This window comes from Canis aureus, chromosome 18, assembly GCF_053574225.1.
Source record: "Canis aureus isolate CA01 chromosome 18, VMU_Caureus_v.1.0, whole genome shotgun sequence".
NCBI classification, from domain to species: domain Eukaryota; kingdom Metazoa; phylum Chordata; class Mammalia; order Carnivora; family Canidae; genus Canis; species Canis aureus.
Window position 1 is genome coordinate 37,798,875 of NC_135628.1, and position 20,556 is coordinate 37,819,430.

General features: G+C 38.4%; 1 protein-coding gene across 7 annotated transcripts in view; it reads right to left on the reverse strand.

Moving 5' to 3' along the window:
- The window catches only part of UMAD1 (UBAP1-MVB12-associated (UMA) domain containing 1), a 229,987-nt gene that overhangs the window by 181,583 nt on the left and 27,848 nt on the right, over window positions 1-20,556 (reverse strand). For all 7 annotated transcript variants that reach the window (XM_077856783.1, XM_077856786.1, XM_077856787.1 and 4 more), the window contains one exon: window positions 15,587-15,677. In XM_077856783.1, coding sequence (XP_077712909.1) covers window positions 15,587-15,668 — 82 coding nt within the window. In that variant the 5' untranslated portion in view covers window positions 15,669-15,677. The remainder of the gene's footprint in view (window positions 1-15,586; window positions 15,678-20,556) is intronic.

Consider the following 20,556-nt stretch of genomic DNA (forward strand, 5'->3'; position numbering starts at 1 on the left):
GAGAGAAACTCAAAAAGCTGATTAACTTCTTTCCCCAAGATATAATTTCCTCTTAAAATTAATTTAAAAATTATTAAGTTATTGCAAATGAGTGAAAAGTTTAGGATGAGATGCTCTTATATTATTATACCCTGGCCTAAATCTACCAAAATTATATATATAATTATTAATAGAAATATTTTAAGAGAAGCTAAGTACTTATATTTACTCACTAGACATTCAATTAACTGAACTATAACATGGATACAGGATGCCCAATGCAATTTCAGTAGTAGAGTAAATGCACTTGTATTTTTGGGAGAACTACCTACTCGATGAGAGAACTAAATTCAGAGACCTATCTCTTTGAGGATCCTTTTGACTTTGGGTTTTTATAAGTACAACACGTTCATTACAGTAAATATGACTAGTCAAATTTGTAAATATAATAAAAAGAGAAAAATTAAATCACCTCAATTCATAAGGTCCATTGGTAAATAAACATTCTTCCTTACAGAAATTTTTAATCACATAAAATATATATAAGAAAAAGTTTCATGTTATATAACAGAGTATTATTCAGTCATGAAGAATGAAATCTTGCCATTTGCAATGATATGGATAGAGCTAGAGTATAATGCTAAGCTGCCTGTCACCTTTAAATTTTGGTAATGATTATAAAACTTTTTCCTCTGTGTTCATAAGTATTTTAATAAAAGATTTGTCAGGTTAACTTGCGTCTACTAGCTAGCTAAAAATTTAACAACAACAACAAAAATCTTCATACTGACTTTTGTTTCACAGGTGCACTGATTTCTTGCCCTCTTGAAGAAAAGCTCAATGCATCAGAACACACTTTAGTACCATCAATTTATTCCGACAGAGATTAGAATAAATTGAGGGATTTGTCATAGTCTCTTTAAATATATAGCACAGAAAAAGTATTACTGGAATGTTAGGCTATTAAAAACAAACAAAAACATTGGAGATAAAAATCTTATTTCCTCTTTCATTCACTAGATGAGGAATCTGTGTCCCAGTAAAGTGATCTGAACTGTGTAAGATTAGAAAAGAAATAAGCAGCAGAGCTTTCATTTTCTTCAAAATGTGCTCTCTCCCCATAGTTAATGTCATGAAGTGTCTGAAGGTCAAAATGTTCTCTGCAGAACATTGTGAAATACTGATATTTTAAATTCTATCATACAAACTATAATTTTAGACAAAATTTTAATGTTTACTTCTTCTAAGTTTAAATTGCTGTTAATGCTCAATTTATTTTATTTCATAGGTTATTAAATAAAGTAGAAAACCGTGACTATGACTACAAATGCTCAAAGAACAAAGCAGCCAAGGAATTAAATATGATTGTCTGTTTCCAAATTATTCCTTTGTTCCCACTCATACATGTTAACTGCCTAGTACCTGCTTATAAAATCAATGGTGGTTCTCTCTAGAATGTAAGGAAAATTTCAGAATAGAAATGTGAAATTCCATCAGCTTATTTTTTCCCATAGAGCACCATGATGCAATTTTGTCAGTGTAACACTTCTCCTGTGTTCCAGGAAGGTGCCCACGGAACACAACCCAAGAAACACGGCTTTGTACCACGCTGAGCTCTACATGCTTCAAAGTCCTGTAACCTTGGGGACCTAAAGGAGCTGAAAGAAACTGCACTCTTTTAGGGAATGGAAAACATTTAAGTACATCTGAACTCAGAATACTAAAATATATCTGGATTCATTAGCATATTTTTGTAACAGGTAGAAATCATAATTGAATTTTTGTGGTGGTAAATTTAAACCACCGTTAGCAATAAAAAGATGCCCACAGGCTGGAAAGGCATTTATATCTCACGGTGAAGGGAATGCTTTTACTATAATTGGTTCATACTGTAATACGGTATTTTATATGAGGTAGCTTCTATACTATATTTACCCTCCTTTCTCTCTTTAGCAAACAAAAGAACTTACATAAAGTATTTTGAATATATAACTCTCAAGCAGAAAGATTTACATAGGAGGTTGTTCAGGATTATCCCTAAAATCTCTTTCAACACCTAGTAATTATATGCTGCATCATTCCCATCCTTCAATGGGAAAAATGTAATAAATTGTAGCTCAATTTACAATAAAATAATGCAAACATTTAAAAGTAAGATTAATGAACTTTTTTCATTGCTCTTAAAAACTCCTCTTTAAAATTTGACACACTGAGCATGATTGACATGCAATTCAAGTAAAAATATAATATATAATTGGTTTTAAACTTTAAATAGTGCCTTTGGAACTATGAATTTGAGATGATAAAAAGAAACATATACATTTTAATTTTCCTCCCAAATTTCCATGTTTAAAAAAAGGATTACGATTTCATTTATTGCCTTCAGCATTTTTGGAAATGGTACATTTCTAAATATATAACACATAAAGATATGTGAGTCATATAGGTGAGTTGTTCTAAGACTATATTAAGTTTAAAACTGTTATCGTTAGCAGGATTGCTGACTTTATAAAATAGCTGGTCTGGATTCGCACAGGAATCTCCTGCCTAGCATAAGTAATCCATTCCTGAAAACTCGACTTGTAGGAAAATGCATCAGGAATCCTATTTCCCTTTCGTTTCGATTGGAAAAATTAAACTATGTTGTACATCAAACTAAATTTACCACCAAATTCCCTAAAATACAGCAAAACCCACAGAGAGGTAGCAAACTCTTATGTAAGTTATGTTACACTTGTTTCCTGATCACCAAATAGTTAAAATGATTGTTCATCAATCAGTGGCTTTGTAACAGTAACAGAGCCTCCCCAGGTATCAGCAACATCCAGGATGCACATCCTTTCTGATGCCATGAGCTGTATCTTTCCAAATGTTTACACGTGACTCTGACAACCTATTCATTTCATCTGCAGTGAAACTCAAGACTATTTCCATACATTGTTTTGCTAAAAATTAAGCTTTGGAGGGCATAAATACAAACTTTTCTTATATACACATCAAATGAAGATACACACACAAATATAAATATATGTGTGTGTGTGTGTGTGTGTCTGTGTGTGTGTATTGTATACTATATTTACCCTCCTGGGTAAAGGAGTCTGGACATTATAAGTATACCTGTCAAACATCAGTCCAGACATTCTCAGCTGCAAGTAACAGAAGCCTATCTCAAAGTGGCTTATACTTTAATGAGGGAATTTACTATCTCACCCAGGAAGAGGTCCAGAGGTTGACAGATGCCAGGCTTGTAAATAGATCGGTTCAACAATGTCATCGTGGACCAAATTGCTTTCTCATTTTATTCTGCCATCTTCAACATGTTATCTTCTCTGTCTTGAGCTACCTCCCCTCAGCAAAGGTGGCAGTGGTGTATGCAACCTCATCAGGCATCTCATCCAGATAAAATAGCTGCCAGGGGAAGAGAGGCCAATTCTCCAGTGTCTGCCTCTGAGCCCCTTAGCTGACCTTCCTTCACATCCAATCAGGCAAAAATGCCATGGGTCCATTCGGAAACTAACTGCTGGCAAGGTGGATTGCGTCATGGTGACTGGCTTAGACAAATTAGAACTGAGCTCCCAGGGCTGGTAATAAAGCCAGTCTCTCCTGAAACACATGGTCATGAAGACAAAGTGAATACTCAGAAGTGTGGAAGAAGGAATGAATATGGAATAGGCAAACCTGCTCTAAGTGCTTATTTCGGTTTGCATTAATATTAGTGTAAATTAAGTCCAGGTGATAGGTGACATAAGTTCAACAATGATCCACTTCCACTAAACAAAAAAAACACCTTCATAGAAGACTTTACCAAAAAAAAAAAAAAAAAAAAAAAGTTTTCTAACCAAATACTAAATGATCTCAAAGTCATTCCAAAATCTGTTGACAATATGTAGATTGAGGATCTGCTTTATGGAACTCATTGAAGTATTAGGTAAGACGCACAGCAGACAAGATGCCTAGGAGGAAGTTATGATCCAAGTAGTAAAACATATAAAAATAAAAGTTTAAATAACATTATAGAATGGTGGTAGAGGAGCTACTACAAGATACTATGTGATTAAGAAGCAAACAAATGCTAGGAGAAAATGTATACTATAAGATCAAAGAGAGAGCTATCTAGAAATCATAGAGACCTAGAGACAGAATTTCATGTGAGATCTGCAGACTGACCAGGATCCAAAGTGAAACCGGTGAGAAATCCTCTCCAAGAACATGCCGGCCTGTAAGCCTGGGAGCAGAAACCATCCTGGTTAGAATGGTGACAGATCCATATAAAAGCAAATCAAGAGTAAACTGTCATTACTCATTACTAATTATATGTTTACTATAACAAGTAAAAGAGTTCTCCAGTCACAGTCTGGGATCTGTACATTTCTATTATCATTTGCCTGCTTTTAGTTTTTCTAACAAAAAAACTAATTGCAATACCATGTCCCGAATGCATCACTGGAAAAGTATACACATACTCATACCAGACTGACAAGACAGAGAAACACCAACACACTAATGAGCTGTACATAATGATATAAATACTTGATGTTTGATTGTATTGTTTTGCAATGTTGCTTAATTTTTATCTTTGTAGGTCTTGCCACTTAGGCTGTAACTTCCTTACAGATATCCCATCTGCTGTGTTATCTTATATTATAGTAATTATTCTCTAATTTTCTTTTAGCTGCTCATTCTATTTTCTGAAGCCAAAGTAGTAAAGGTGGCCAATGAGATGTGACACACCTCTGATGAGGACTATGCTACCTCTGACATTAAAATAAAAATTCCCTAAGCTCACACAGTCCAAGGGGCTGGTAAACATTCGTATATATAGCAACATCTAGGAAAGTGATTCTTTAACCTTCTTAGGGTTACAGACCCTTGAGATTCTGATGAAATGCAAAGACCCTTCCTCTCAGAAAAATGCAAATACAAAATTTTGCCTATAATTTCAGGAGGCCAAACTACTCCACTCAGCCCCCCAAAGTCGTCATGGCTAAGAACTCCTAACATAGGGAGACCAACAGGGACAATGGATGATTATCATAGTTATCAGCTCTTTCAACCAATCCATCAACAAACTATTTTAAGAGTTCGTTTTCCTTTGGTGCTGCCAAGCATATTTTCACCTTGCATACCAGGAAATAATAGATGCCAGAAATAAAAATAAATTATTACATAATTTTAGAACTGAGCTATTTGAGTTAGAATACTAAAAAAATTCTGAACAATGGCTCCTTTAAGTCATTTATACTGTAATGTAAGGCTTTAGTATACATAATACTTCTCATTAAAAATGACTAATGTATATATGTGTATGCATAAAGAAAATATATGCATATATAATCATAAAAGTATGACTTTTTAATGAAAATATCAATTTTAGGAGATGCCTGGGTGGCTCAGTGGTTGAATGTCTACCTTTGACTCAGGGTGTGATCTCGGGGTCCTGGACTCGAGTTCCGCATCAGGCTCTCCACAGGGAGCTTACTTCTCCCTCTGCCTGTGTCTCTGCCTCTCTCTGTGTGTCTCTCATGAATAAAAAAAAATAGTATCTTAAAAAAAAATACCAATTGTAGGATATCAGTTTATACTTTAACTGATAACCACAGTGTAGCAGAAATTCTTTTTTTTTTTATTTCAACATAGTTGACATACATCATTATATCGGTATCAGGTGTGCAATAGAGATTCAACAATTCCATGTATTACTTAGTGACCATTAAGATAAATGTACTCTTAAACCCCTGCACCTATTTCATTCATCCCCTACCCACCTTCCCTCTGATAATCATCAGTTTGCTTCTCTATAGTTAAGAGTCTGAATTTTGGTTTGTTTGTTTTCTTTGTTCATTTGTATTAAAAAAAAAGATTTTAAAATTTGAGAGACAAAGAGAGAACAGGAGTGGAGGGAGAGGGAGAAGTAGGCTCCCCACTGAGCAGGAAACCTGACTCGGGCTTGATCCCAGGACCCTGATATCATGACCCAAGTCAAAGGCAGATGCTTAACCAACTGAGCCACCCAGATACCCCTTGTTTGCTTTTTTTCTTAATTTCACATACGAGTGAGATCAAACGGTATTTGTCTTTCTCTGACTGATTTCACTTAGCATTATACCCTCTTGATCCATTCATATGTTGCAAATGGCAAGTTTTCATTTTACACACATTGTGTGTGTGTACCCCACATTTTCTTTATCAATGGACATGAGCTGCTTCCATAATTTGACTATGTAAAAAATGCTGCAATAAAGCTAGAGGTGCATATATCCCTTTGAATTAGTGTTTTCCTATTCTTTGGATATGGTCACATTCTATTTTTAATTTTTTGAGGAACCTCCACACTGTTTTCCACAGTGGCTGCACCAGTTTGCATTCCCACCAACAGTGCACAAGGGTTCCTTTTCCTCTACATCCTCGCCAACACTTGTTATTTCTTGTCTTTTTGATCTCAGCCATTCTGACAGGTGTAAAGTGATATGTCATTGTGGATTTGATTTGCGTTTCCCTTATTAGTAGGAGCATCTTTTCATGTGTCTGTTGGCCACCTGTATGGCTTCTTTGAAAAAAATGTCTATTCAGGTCCTCTGCCCATTTTTCAATTGGATTGATTTTTTTGGTGTTGGGTTATATAAGTTCTTTGTATATTTTGAATATTAACGCCTTTTCAAATATATCATTTGGAAACATCTTCTTCCATTCAGTAGATTACCTTTTTGTTTTGTTGAGAGTTTCCTTTGCTGTCCAAAACTTTTTACTTGGTATAGTCCTAAGTTTATTATTGCTTTGTTTCCCCTGCCTGAGAAAGATGTATCTAGAAAGAAGCTGCTACAGCTGATGTCAGAGAAATTACTTCCTGTGTTCTCTTCTAGGAGTTTTGTAGTTTCAGGTCTCACATTTAGATCTTTAATTTATTTTGAGTTTACTTTTGTGTATGGTGTTAGAAAGTGGTCCACTTTTGTTTTTTTGCATGTTGCTGTCCAGTTTTCCTAGCACCATATACTGAAGAGACTTGTCTTTTCCCCATTGTATATTCTTGTCTCTTTTGTCATAGAAAAGTCACATGCATTGCTTTTTTAAAATGCTGATTCTTAGGCTAGCTCCAAAGATTCTGTTTCACTGGGTATGGGTAGGCCTAGGAATCTGCAGCATTCTTAATAAGGAGCAAAGCATCCGTGACAGAGGAGGTGCTCAAGAGTATTCAATTAATGATCACTACTATAAGAGGACTCCATCACACAAATATAAGATGTTTTCCTTCTGGCTTAGTTTATTACATAATGCTATTCTGAGGTAACACCATAATTCTATCAGGATGTAACAAAGGAAGAAGATACATTTTTCAGAAATTCACATTTATGTAGATCAATGTTTTACCCTTAGCAATAATCCTTCCCTTTTAACATGCTTTGGTTGCGTTCAAAGGAAAAAAAATAGATGCTGAGTAAGACAACCACTAAAATATGAAATAATACTGTCATATTATGAAAATTACCAGAAAACAAACACTCAGGTCTTCCAACCCTATCTGAATTACCAGTACAAAGTATAATGTTCATAGTGTGCATTTTACTGTGATTCTCATTCTCATTATTTCCTCAACTGAATGAAAGATAAACTTTTAAGTTCAAATATAAAAGCTACTATCACAATTTTTCAGTTAAATAGTCTTAAATGTGGAAGATATAAGCATGCTGAAAGCCTCTAAGGAAATGCCAGAGGAAACTCATTTATGGAATACGGTGTGAGTGCTTAAGCTGTTTCCCTACTAGCGTCATACTAAATAAGTACCCTCAGGGAAACAGCACCAGGGGAAACCAGCCAATGACCCCCAAATGGCTATACTACAAATATGGCTGCCTGAAGGCTTCAGTTCAAAGAAAAAGTTCCTTGGAGTTGTTCTAAAGAGATTACAGGTGTTAATCTGTCAAATAGATGTGCTATGGCTAAAGACCAAAAGAGTTATAGGCCATGTGGAATTCACATCTGTATAATTAGGTTAATAAAATGCTTCTCAATTCCTCCACTGATTTAAAAAAAAAAAATTTTAGATTCCAAATATATGACTTTAAGAAACTTGAAGCTTTCTGCTTCTTTACCTATTTAATGTTTGAAAGGAAGTGTGCTTAACCTAGAAGTGTTGTGGTTTTATTTGCTTTTTGTTTGTTTATGGTTCAAACTACAGTGGAAGAGAAACCGTAAGCCTGTATTTTTATGAGGTCCTTTTCAAAGTGTTTGATGGTGTAAGAGCACTAAATTACAGAGAATAAGTATCAGTGGTTCTCGGCCCTACGTGCACACTAGTAGTGTCTGGAAATGCTGAAAAAAACAAACAAACAAACAAACAAACAAAAAAACTCCTGTCTGGGCCAAACCCCAGGCCTGTCTAACCAGAATGCAGGGATTCTGGAGGCCCCAGCACCATTATCTTTTCAAAGTGCTCCCTAATGCACAGTAGGGTTCAAATCAAGGAGGCAGAGAAACAGACCATCCGATTGACATACTGAGCCCCAGTACGAATGAATGACTTTCTCACAATTAATTGTATGAAACAGAGGGCTCAGTTCTGCTTCTCAGTATGGTCCACACCTCTCCTTTGCCCCATGGTGTTCCTTCTAATCCATGCAAAGAACTGAGACGGGGGTACACCTTACCCAGGACAGCCTTGCCTGAACACTTCTAACTCCAAAGTGTCAGTAGGTGAACAGGGTGAACCAGAATTAGGAACCAATGAACATGAAAGTTCTGTTATCCATTAGACATCAAACTCCACATTTCTTAATGGGGAAATGCACAAGTGCATAATGAAGTTAGTTGAAACTTGTTTTAGAATTGGAAGGTCAGAGTAAAAATACAAAGATTGCCAAGTAAAGTAACCATAATTTGAGTTTTTTGGGGTATCACAATACATGGGTAAAGAGATATTAATAGGGTCAGTTGTTTTTTTAATCCACACTCGATTTTTGTAAATGATTTGGTATACTTCTGTTGTAAGAACAGGGAATAAAAATAGGAAGCACATGCTAAAAATCTGTTTCAATTTTGTCTTTGTTGTTTTAATTAAAGCCTTCAGTCCCAGAGAGATTCAAAGTGACTTATTGTCCCACATCCCATGGAATATAAATTTTTACTGTATACAGTTACATTTCCACTTTTAAATAAAAGAAGGAGCACAGAGAGATTATCCAAAAATTCCATATAAAAATGGAATAGTTTGGAATGCCTGGGTACTCAGTGGTTGAGCATCTGTCTTCAGCTCAGGGTGTGATCCCAGGGTCCTGTGTAAAATATTTACACAGTATGCGCTGAGACTAAAGTAGACTAAGTGAGCCTGCTTCTCCCTCTGCCTCTGTCTCTCATGAATAAGTAAATAAAATCTTTAGAAAAAGATGGAATAGTTTAACTTTAGTGTGTATACATGGTTTGAATGATTCTGAGGAAGAGGAATTCCATAGGAGTCAACCTTCAAAATAACCCATTACGTTTCAAAATCTGATTTATCATTTCAACCAGAACACAGAAAGTGAGACTAAGTAACATATTTCAATATCGACCCTTAAAAGATGAAATCCAAGCTGCTGAAGTGCTAAATCGTGTGTCTCGATTCAGTTTTACAAAATAATTAGCCTGATGGAAACTATGGGTCCTCATGCCCCCCACTTTCAGAAGCACCTGAATATTCTGAAAACCATGATGAATGATAGTTGTACCATAACCTCTGCCCTTCCATCTCAGGGGCTGTCCTTGCCCGATTTCTCTCCACCTGCTCCAAAGTCCTACTCAGTAGGACAGCAATGTCAGCAAACATAACATCTGTAATCTAAATTATTCTTTTTCATCTTATATTGGGGGGGGGGTGTTGCTGTTATTTTTCCTTCTTTTTGCCATAACATAATAAGCTAATTCATGCCATTGTCTTAGTTTTGGAAGGAATTATATGCCAACATCTAGGCAACAGATACCCTTTTCCTTAATTTAAAATAACTATGAGGTTGCACAGTACAGTAGTAAATTTGTAATCAACTTAAAGATAACGTCTTAAAAGTACAATTAAACATGTCATAACACGAGAAAACCCTGGTAATTACAAATAGTACCACGCTTGCTGGGGTTTTAAACAGTAGTATAAAACTAAGAAAAATCGCCACCCAGTGATGCAAATGAAAACTACAATTTGTTTTTGTGTAAAATGAGTACCCTGGAGGATTACTTCAACATCATTACTGAATGAACGAATAGCTATTACCTTCCTATGTGAATAGGAACTGGTTACAAGGGAAAGGATGTTTTTCTATGAGGCTTTTTTTCCCCCTTATTCTTACTCAGCACACTCGACATTTCACAAAGGTTAAAGCTTTAGGAACCTTAACAGGGAAAAAGCTTTCTGTCTAAAAGTGAGCTAATTGTATAGGAACAGCCCAGATATTCCTATTATCAACAAAATGCCTTAGCTTTGCCTGGATCCTCAATTTCAAGTCACAGGGTGTTGACTTTAGCAACTCAGCGATGCCATCTAATCTTTATGACCTAAAGCCAATTTGTGTTAAGCAGGAAGGCCTGCCTAGGATAAAAGTTACTCTCAAGTAGGAAGAGAGATAATTTTTATACCTTTAACAACATAATTTTAGCAACAGGTTATAAAGACCACATACAAAGATAATCTAACAAATTCTGTAGAATCTGTACTAAGAGGCAGTTGTTGCCATAAATATAATTGTTTCTAAATCTTTACTTAGTTATATCACTTCCGAAATACACAAAGTCCACCATACACATTTATTTTCCAGCAATGTATCTATTGTATGTGCGGACAAAGAAAGTTATGTGGATATATGATAACCAAAATATATGTGTGCAAGTATGGGGCATGTTAATAAGGGCATTTCATATCTACCATTTGACCTATTTGGCATTTTCTTTTTTTTTTTTTTTTTTTGATTTTTTTTAAATTTATTTATGATAGTCACACAGAGAGAGAGAGAGAGAGAGAGAGGGGCAGAGACATAGGCAGAGGGAGAAGCAGGCTCCATGCACAGGGAGCCTGACGTGGGATTCGATCCCGGGTCTCCAGGATCGCACCCTGGGCCAAAGGCAGGCACTAAACCGCTGCACCACCCAGGGATCCCTATTTGGCATTTTCCAAAATATTTTACACAGTATGCGCTGAGACTAAAGTAGGTATTACATTTGTCAGTATGCAATCACATGATAAAATAGAACAACTTAGCAGAACAAATCAGCTTTAAAAAAAGAGGTTACCATTCTATTTTTAAAGACAGCCTACTATATTCCTAATAATCTGTCCTGACTTTTACTAGTCAAATCAATTAAGTCCCTGTCAGAGCATTTTTTACTAACTAAATATGTATACCATCTTCCAACCTCAACCTCATTAAGGAGATTATAGTTGTCTGCAATACTTAAAAATATTTAAAATATTACATACTGAAAAGTTTGAGGTAGCCAAAATTAAAGCCCAACTTTATGAACAACAACCAACTCTTTTAGTTAAAAAATAAAAACAAAGAAACACAATACTTGCTCTTTAAAACAATAAGGAACACAATGTCAAAATTTTTTAAAGAGCTTAAAATGTCTTAAAATTTAAAATATTATGACATTTTAAAAAAATGGGTAGCTTAGTGGTTAAGAGGATTATGTTCCAAAGTTAGATTGCTTGGACTGTAATTCCAGATCAGCTATATGCTAGCTGGAGGAACTCAGAAAAGTTAAGTCCTCACCTATAAGTGGACATAATATTACCATTTCACTGACAGGGTTGTTCTAAGCACCTTACGCATGTTAACCCACTTAATCTTCTCAATAACTCTATGGGCTGGCACTATTATCATGCTCATTTTCTAAATGCCCTGCCACCCCTGGAGGTTATATAACTTGCTCAAAATGGTGAGGGGTGGCAAACATACCACCCCAAAACATGCCACCTTGGCATCAGGATTATTCTGAGCTCAAGGCACTTGAAAAACAGTAGGTGCAAGAAGGGCATTCTGACCCCACTTCCTTCCTGAAAGCAGGAGATAAAACCCCCTATAGAAGATGCCAGGAGGGAAGAAACATTCCTATCACTGGAGGGGGAGAGTCGAGGCCAAGAGAACTTCATACAAACAGACCCTGTCACAATAACTCTTATCTTCCATTAGTCTCCCCACACACTTCTCTTTTCCACAATGGCCTCTTTGTTCAACCTCGTATATAAGCACACAGGTTTGGCCACTTGTTTGGGTCTTCATTTCCCTAGGGGGGCTCCCATGTACCTGTAAAAACCTGTACGTTCTATGCTGTTAACACGACCTATGTGTATGTGCTTCTCAGGCCTACGCAGAGGCCTGAGGAGGAGGGGGAGAAGTTCAGCCTCCCCTCTCATGGAGGCTCTGGCGAGCTGTAGAGCCACGATACAGAGCCAACGTGTCTGGCTCGAGTCAGGATTCTTACCCGCACCTCACTGCAGTGCCTCTGAGGTGTTCCTGAGGAAGAAGGGAGGTGTTGTGACGGATGAAAAGAGAAAGACGACACAGGAAGAGAGAGCCAATGCTGAGGCTGACTGCTATCACAACTTCAAGAGAGTGACTAAGCTCACAGAATGGGAGGGAGACGCAGGGATTTTTCATGCCAAGTGGTGAAGGGGTAGAGCTTTTTACCTGGATGGAAATAGGGCTAACCACAGACAAGCATGGACACTCATGGCAGCTGAAGGATGAGAGAGCCGAACAGACATGTGGGGAACTCATCTGGCTTGGAACATTTGAAAGCGGGCCTACCACCAGCTGCATTTCAAAACACACCGCTGTCCTGGAACTACAAGGGTCGTGAGGCCTCCTCATGACTGCCAGGGACACCAATGTTGCAGGTGAGGTACAGCGCAGGAACAGAACCTACCCAACTCAGTCCCCCATGGTCCTGGGAAAATGCCCTTAGAGTACAGCATATCAGCTTTGGGGAAGAGCTTAGGCAGATCGGATGGCACAGCTAGAACATGAAAGCAGATTAGAGTAATAAAGTGCTGGAAGTTTCCTCATGAGTTAACAAATATGAAAGTTTCTGTGACTTCTGAGACTCAGCTAAAGAGCACTGTTTAAACCAGAGCCTCTTCTAGAAGAGAAAAAGGTCCACAGCAAATAAGTTTCACCTGCTGTGGCAAACTACCCCAGAAACTGGGCCCCGTTGGTCTAGCTCACTATAAGTGAAGCACCTACATGTTTCGAGCTACCAGACACTTGGAGATTTTAGAAAAAGCAATAGCTGGAGCGTTTTCAGCTGTGATTAAAGCTCACCCCTGATATGCTGCAAAGTGGCAAGCCACAGAGCCAGAGAGGTGAAGAAGACGTATAAAGAGTTTTTGAGGGCCAGCATTAAAAGTCACATGTGCTCTCAAAGATGTCTGGACATAAACTCACAATCCTTTGATGGCTATTTGGTTACAAAAAGAATAATGTTTATTTCTAGTCATGAAACAACAGAAAACAGCCAAGTTCTCTGTATATATGTGAAGACTACAGAGGAATACAGAACACAGTTTGGAAAACCAGGCTTTGTTGAAGCAAATTTCTGAGAGAAGAGTTTCTTATGAAAGGGCCTAAAGAAGCAGACCAGCGGCATCACTGAGGTTCAGTTAGTGAGGCTATTCCAGGAGGTAAGAGGGGGCAGCACCGGCAGCTTTCAAGGAACAGAAGTTGGGACTGATGCAGTCACTTCTGACCTGGAAGCCACAGCACAAATACCTGACATGGCAAGAAGGGCCAGATAAGCAGTCGTGTGCAAGGCACTCCCATTTATACCCATGAGAAAGTTCTCCAGAAAAACCACCAGCCCTGGTTAAACAATGCCTCACTATTTTGCCTCAGGTGTAGGGGATCTGGGCAGAGAGAAAACAACTCTGACCACCCGAGTTATTGCCCCTGTCCCAGAACATATGACGCAGATTCAGAAAAACTGCCAAAAGGGAAAGGGAATTTGCCAGCACTGCATATTCTGGCCTGCCAGAACTTGACTGTGGAAAAGATGGGATATTCTAAGGTAATGTTTAGCCACAAGAAAACTCTTAATCTGCTCTCCCAGAGATTAAGGCCTAGAAATGGAAGAGGGCCAGATGGGTGAAACCCTTGTGTCCTTTCTGTGAGAGACCAGATCCCAAAGAGAAGGGCTGAAGAGGCAGAGACCTGCCCATTTATACTTCTAAAAGTGTTGGGAAAGAGGCATGGTATGAACTCTAGCTCTGAGAAAGCCAAAAAAAAAATTCAGGATCACTCTTAAATCCAAGAAGCCATCCTCCATGTTTCAAGACATATAGAGCATTTGCCAGTGCTAGGGGAACCCCATCTGACTGGACTAAGATAGAGACCATAAGAGGGGGGATCCCTGGGTGGCTCGGTGGTTTGGTGGCTGCCTTTGGCCCAGGGCACGATCTTCGAGTCCTGGGATCGAGTCTTGCGTCGGGCTGCCAGCATGGAGCCTGCTTCTCTCTCTGCCTCTCTCTCTCTGTGTGTGTGTGTGTGTCTATCATAAATAAATGAATAAATCTTAAAAAAAAAAAAAAAAAAGACCATAATAGGTAGGAAACGAGAATCTGGAAAGAAAGATACCTGAGAAACATCCCAGGGAACAAATAACCTAAAAGTTCATGTAAATCCTCTCAGGAAAGGAACTGAATTTGGTGGGAGGAAGTCCAGAGTGGAAGAGGATGCGTGCTATGTGGGAACACTAGGTGTTGGCTCACCACCCTCTGGGGAGAGAATTTCTCGGAAGAACTATACAAAAACTGCAAATCTCTTCTTCAGGGGAAAGACATAACAACACGAAGGAAATGTTATTTTTCAGAATTCCCTTTGGAAAAAGCATAGTATTTGTTTGAAAGAAATTTTTCTAAAATTTATAATAGCAGCGTAAATCATACCAAATTATCATACTAGCGGTATCAATTTTTTAATAGAAAATAAACCAGTCTTAACAAACATTAGGAGACATGATTTAACATATTTTAAAAGTATACTTTATTCAGTAAATTATTTATTGGATGCCTAATTTAATTTCAGATGCTAATTTAAGAACAAGGTTTGGTACTATTTATAAAACAGAACTTGAATCTATCAAGGATCCTTCAAGACATTTGGTTTTTCACAATTAAAAAGGCTGACCATTTAACATATATGGGAAAAAAAGGGATGACTTTATATATTTAAAGTATACAGCCAAAGTAATATATAAGAAGTATATGACTTGATGATAATATTTTAAGTGATTGATGACCTTTATTTTTATAGATATTTTTATAGATTTCTTTTTTTTTTAAAGATTTTATTTATTCATTAGAGACACACAGAGAGACAGAGGCAGAGACACAGGCAGAGGGAGAAGCAGGCTCCATGCAGGGAGCCAGATGTGGGACTCAATCCCAGGACTCCAGGATCGTCACCTGAGCCAAAGGCAGACGCTTAACTGCAGAGTCACCCAGGCAATCCCTATTTTTATAGATTTCATATACATAAATGAATTCTGGAATTAGTAGGAAATAATTTTTAAAATTCATCACATAAGTTTCAAGCAATCTTTTAAAGTAAAAGTAATTTAACCAATTAGGATTTTGTTTCTCAAAAAGACTCACCTAAAAGGACAAATCCATCTGCTTCTGTGTCTGGTACAGAGGGCTTTTTAGATTCCGGAGATTTTCTGAAGAAGTGAAACATCGCCGCTGTCTGAAACAGAAACACTATATAATGTCAAGGTCAGATGAAAGTGTAAAACTCTTACACTTTTTTTTTTTAACTCTTACACTTTTTAATAAAAAGCCAAACATAGAGATATCACAATAATTACTTTTAGGAATTCTATTACCAGACCTAAAAACATAAGCCCTCTCCAGGTGTCAGAAGAGAACCCAGAAATTAAGGGGCATGGACTTCTAGGACAAAATCATGTATGCCTTGAACCATGTAACATCTGAACATGCAGGAAATAACCCAAAGAATTATACATGTAAAACTAAACATGCAGGAAATAACCCAAAGAATTATACATGTAAAACTAAAATCAAAAGATCACACCTGAATATGTAAGGATCTCACTAACTATAAATAGAGGACACTCGATTGAGGAGAGGAAAAACAAAACAAAATAAAAATTTGTCCAGGTTTCCTGCCGTGTCATAACCAGCTTAAGCATTTTAAAACTGAGGCCATGGGCAGCCCAGGTGTCTCAGTGGTTTAGCGCCACCTTCAGCCCAGGGCATGATCCTGGAGACCGGGGATCGAGTCCCACATCGGGCTCCCTGCATGGAGCCTGCTTCTCCCTCTGCCTGTGTCTCTGCCTCTCTCTGTGTGTGTCTCTCATGAATAAATAAATGTTTAAAAAATAAAATAAATAAATAAAACTGAGGCCACCTGAAAAAAGAAAGGAAGGCACTTGAAATATCCTCTGCAGTTGGTTACCTGATTCACACACTCAAGGACCAACTGTATCCATTGCAACCAACTTTAAATGCCCATCAATGCAGATCTTTGTGTTGGTAAGATTGTGTGCCCCAACACACACACCCCACTTTCCTCTTTCTCCTCCCATCTTTGTACATTCAGGAAGGACAACAATTCCTAGAAAAGAACTGAGAAGGAATTTGGAGGGAACCTGGGAGGACACCTCACATCTGAGGACAGTCCCCATAAGCAAAGCAACATAAGTCCTGGTAGCAGCAAGCGCTCCGCATTTTATGTTTCATATATTCTACCCATACCAGAAAATCAAGCAGGGAGGGTAAAGATTTTATCTGAGCAAAAGCCTTCTGGAAACTGAGAACTGTACTGGGGTTTGTGGAAGTCGACCTGCCCTGAGCTGTGGACCTGTGGGGACAGTAATGGAGCTTATCTGTTGATTAGAAAACATATCTAGCTGCTTTTACTTTTAAAGGAATAAAAACTGGAGAATAACACAAGGCATGTGATCAAGAAAATAGTTCAGTAAAGGAAAAGGAACAGCCTCTAAAATCCTCAAAGAAAACACTTAAGAGGATACAGTGATGGGTCCAAAAGAAAGGTCTGGAAATAGTTCGGCATTCTGGGCAAAGCACAAGGAAACACGGGCCATACAGGATTGGTGAGAAATGAGATTAGATGCTTTTGCGGAGTAAGATGAACAGAACCCCCTGCAAGAAGGAAATGGTATCAGAGAACTGGTTGGTGTACAAGCAAGAATGGACAAAAATAGAGCTCAGATTTAAAGACTTGAAAGACTGGAAAAGGCAACTAACTTCTCAACCCAATGAAACGGAGAAGCCTCTGAAGAAACAACAGCTGATTAAAACTCAACCTCAAGTAAGCATCAAATCAAGAGTACAACCATTAACACCTGATATTAAGACTTCAGCCCGGATCAATGTGGCATGTAGTCAATTCCTTCACTTGGGGTAAAATGGTTCAGGAAAAAACAGAAGAAGAAGGTAGTCTTCAGCTGAAACCTGGCAAAGAAAAGGTACCCCCAAGTAAATAAGGAAATAGAGGGCACCTGTGGGGTGGAAAAGCTGAGGAATGTAGCAAATCTGAGAGATCTCTACCAAAAATTGTAGGTCTGGCCTTTGACACATGAAGCTAATTATAATCAAACAGCTAAGAAGCCAACAAAATGTTTGAGAGCTATATGGCCAAAATGACTACTACCAATCTGGATTAAAAAAAAGACCCAGGCACCTGTATGGGTCAGCCGATTAAGCAGCCAGCTCTTGATTTTAGCTCAGGTCATGACCTCAGGGTTACAGGATTGAGCCCCACTCCAGGCTTTCACTCAGTGCAGAGTCTGCTTGAGATCCTCTCTTTCCCTCTCCCTCTGCCCCTTTCCCCTCACCCCCCAAATAATTTTTTTTTTTAAGGAAGACTATGACTAGTGGATATTTAGAACAGCCCTACAGACAGGAACTTGCCAGAGAGAACTGCTCAGACCCCAAAAACTGCTCAGTGCCCACTTCAGTGGTAGCCAAGGAAGTTACTAGAAAAGGAAGAAACTCCAAGAGGCTGGAGCCAATGGGCATGGAGGACAAGGACTGGGGGGCCTCTCCCAGGAAAAAGAATTTGGGCATAATTAATGGGCTTCCTCCAACCCAAGGTGGGGGTCCCCCCAAAACCCTGCTCAGTTCCATTTCAGGATCACTACCACTCCATAACTACTGAATACCTCCAATTCATCCTCTTTCTGATTGAGAGTGGTTTGGGCAGTATGGTTTCCAGTTCCCCCAGAGTAGGAGGGGATGGAGGCGATGGGTCTTTTTAATTCACACCGTCTCCAGACCAAGAGATGGCACACTTGGACCTGATGGAGATACTGGACTTCGAATGTGAATGGGCAGTGTGGGCTACAGCTCTGGGGGAGGGGTGGGTTATTGTGCCTACAATGAGGAGAGCTGGGGATGTGATGACCACAAATGAGAACCATGGAAACATAAGGGTTGTTCACTGGCTCTCTGCCTTATGGAGACAAAGGACTGTAGTTTTGCTTCCTGCTTGGAGGGAGATGTGGCCACATAGCTTGCTTAGTTCACTGTGTCACATGCCATTAGGGTGCTACATCAAGGAGTTTTGTGAACACAGAGAAGGAAAAGCCCTTTGGAAAGAGTTTCCTGCTCTAACATATATAGAAAAGCCTTCTAATAAAAGGACTCAAATTTCCAATACTTTCTCATGTCTGGCCACAAAACAGAAATGGAACATGGAAATTATAAAAGTGGTTCTGATAAGTCAGGTTCAAGCCCCCAAAGTCTAAATATGTTGTTATAAAAGCAGACCAAGGGGCATCTGGAGGGTTCAGTCACTTAAAACATCTGTCTCTTGGTTTCGGCTCAGGTCATGATCTTAATTAAGCATGTGGCATCATGTCCGGCTCCATGATCAGTACAGAGGCTGCTTCAGATTCAGATTCTTTCTCCCTCTCCCCCTGCCCCTCCCCACTCACATGCTCTCTCTTTGAAATAAATAAAAATCTTCAAAAAAATAAAAAAATAAAAATAAATAAAAGCCAGACCAAACTCAGGTGTGGTACAAGAATCTTTTTCTTTAATTCAAGTATTTGGTACAGAATTTATAACTTAAGTAATTAAGTAAAGCATTTAAGTTTTTCACGACTTAAAACTTCTAATTTAAACTACATACAGGCTGCATCTGTTTGTTGCTAGCGTGACTGATTGGCAATGCATATTATAATCCCTTCCCTTAGAACACTGTAAACATTAGAAAAGGAAGGATAACATGGATTCCGTGAGTCAAGAAACTTCCAGACATGGAAGAAACAGACCAGGAGTAAGAGAAAGGAAGTCAACACAGAATGAAAGAACTCAGAATGGCAGCAAAGAATGGTTTACTATAAATATCCATCTGAAACAACTCTAAAATTATTACAAAAGTACCCGTCACCCTCATGCCCATCACTCCATCAATCTGACCACCACCTTGACTCTTTCCTCAAGATGCTTTTTCGTGAGAATAAGGTTCCAATTTTACAATACAAGTCCTGGGATTCCCTTGTATGACCAATACTACTGCTGACACTAGTAGTCTAATTCCACCAGGTATGTAAGATCAGTCTAACCATACATCTTTAAGAAATCACTCCATGCACGAAAAGATGCTCTAATGTATGACCTAATTATCTTTATCCCATGACATTTTTTCCTATCATTGAAAAACACACACAGCAGTGCAAAAATGTATCCTGGTGAGCTGGCAATACCATTCTAAGATCTGCCCTCTCTGAACTATTCCTGGGGTGAGAGAGCTGTGTGGGGCAGATCACCACCCCAGCAGCCAGACTGAGTTGTCCTACCTATGACTAGAAACAAGGAAGGCAAGGGGAGCAACTAAAACACCCCTAACATTTACTAAATTCCTTCTGTGTCAGTCGTTATTACCAAATTGCCTTATGTATGTACCCTATCTCCTATAATCTCCATCACCTTGTCCAGTACACTTAAGTAATGGCAATGTGTAAGTGAAAGGATCGAAGTAAAGTAGATTAAGTATTGGCCTAAGTCTATGTGGCTGCTAAACAGCAGAGCTAGAACTTTAAACCACGTCCTTTTGCAACTAAACTGAAAGCTTTTCATGAACGAAGCAGCACAGGCAAGGAGTCCTTAACACTTAGACATTTGTGTTAGACTTTAATGTAATATTTCCTAGAATTAGTCACATACATTTGATTAATTCCATTTCTGACTTTATCAATCCCTTCTTCCCAAGTCTTGCTCAGCTCTAGGTTTTGAAGGCGTAACTAATTCCATAACATCTATATTCAAGAACTTCCTTTATTTTGTATTTATATTTTATAAACATCTATTAAGGGCTTAGGCCAGATACAGACCAAGCATTGTAGATGCAGCACCCAACTTATATCCAGGAGGAAGAATAACTGCAGCCTCAGCCCACCATATTTCTGAGGCAGTCCTTAGCAAACTTAAGAGTAATTTAAGAGCTCCATCCCCAAAGTGGAGGAAGTCGGTAATAATCCTGTTGCCTGAAGCCTAATGAATCGTGACCTAAGCACCCAGGCTTCTGATGTGCATGGCCTTGACAGCTGGATTTTGGCTTCGAGTTCCCAAGCATA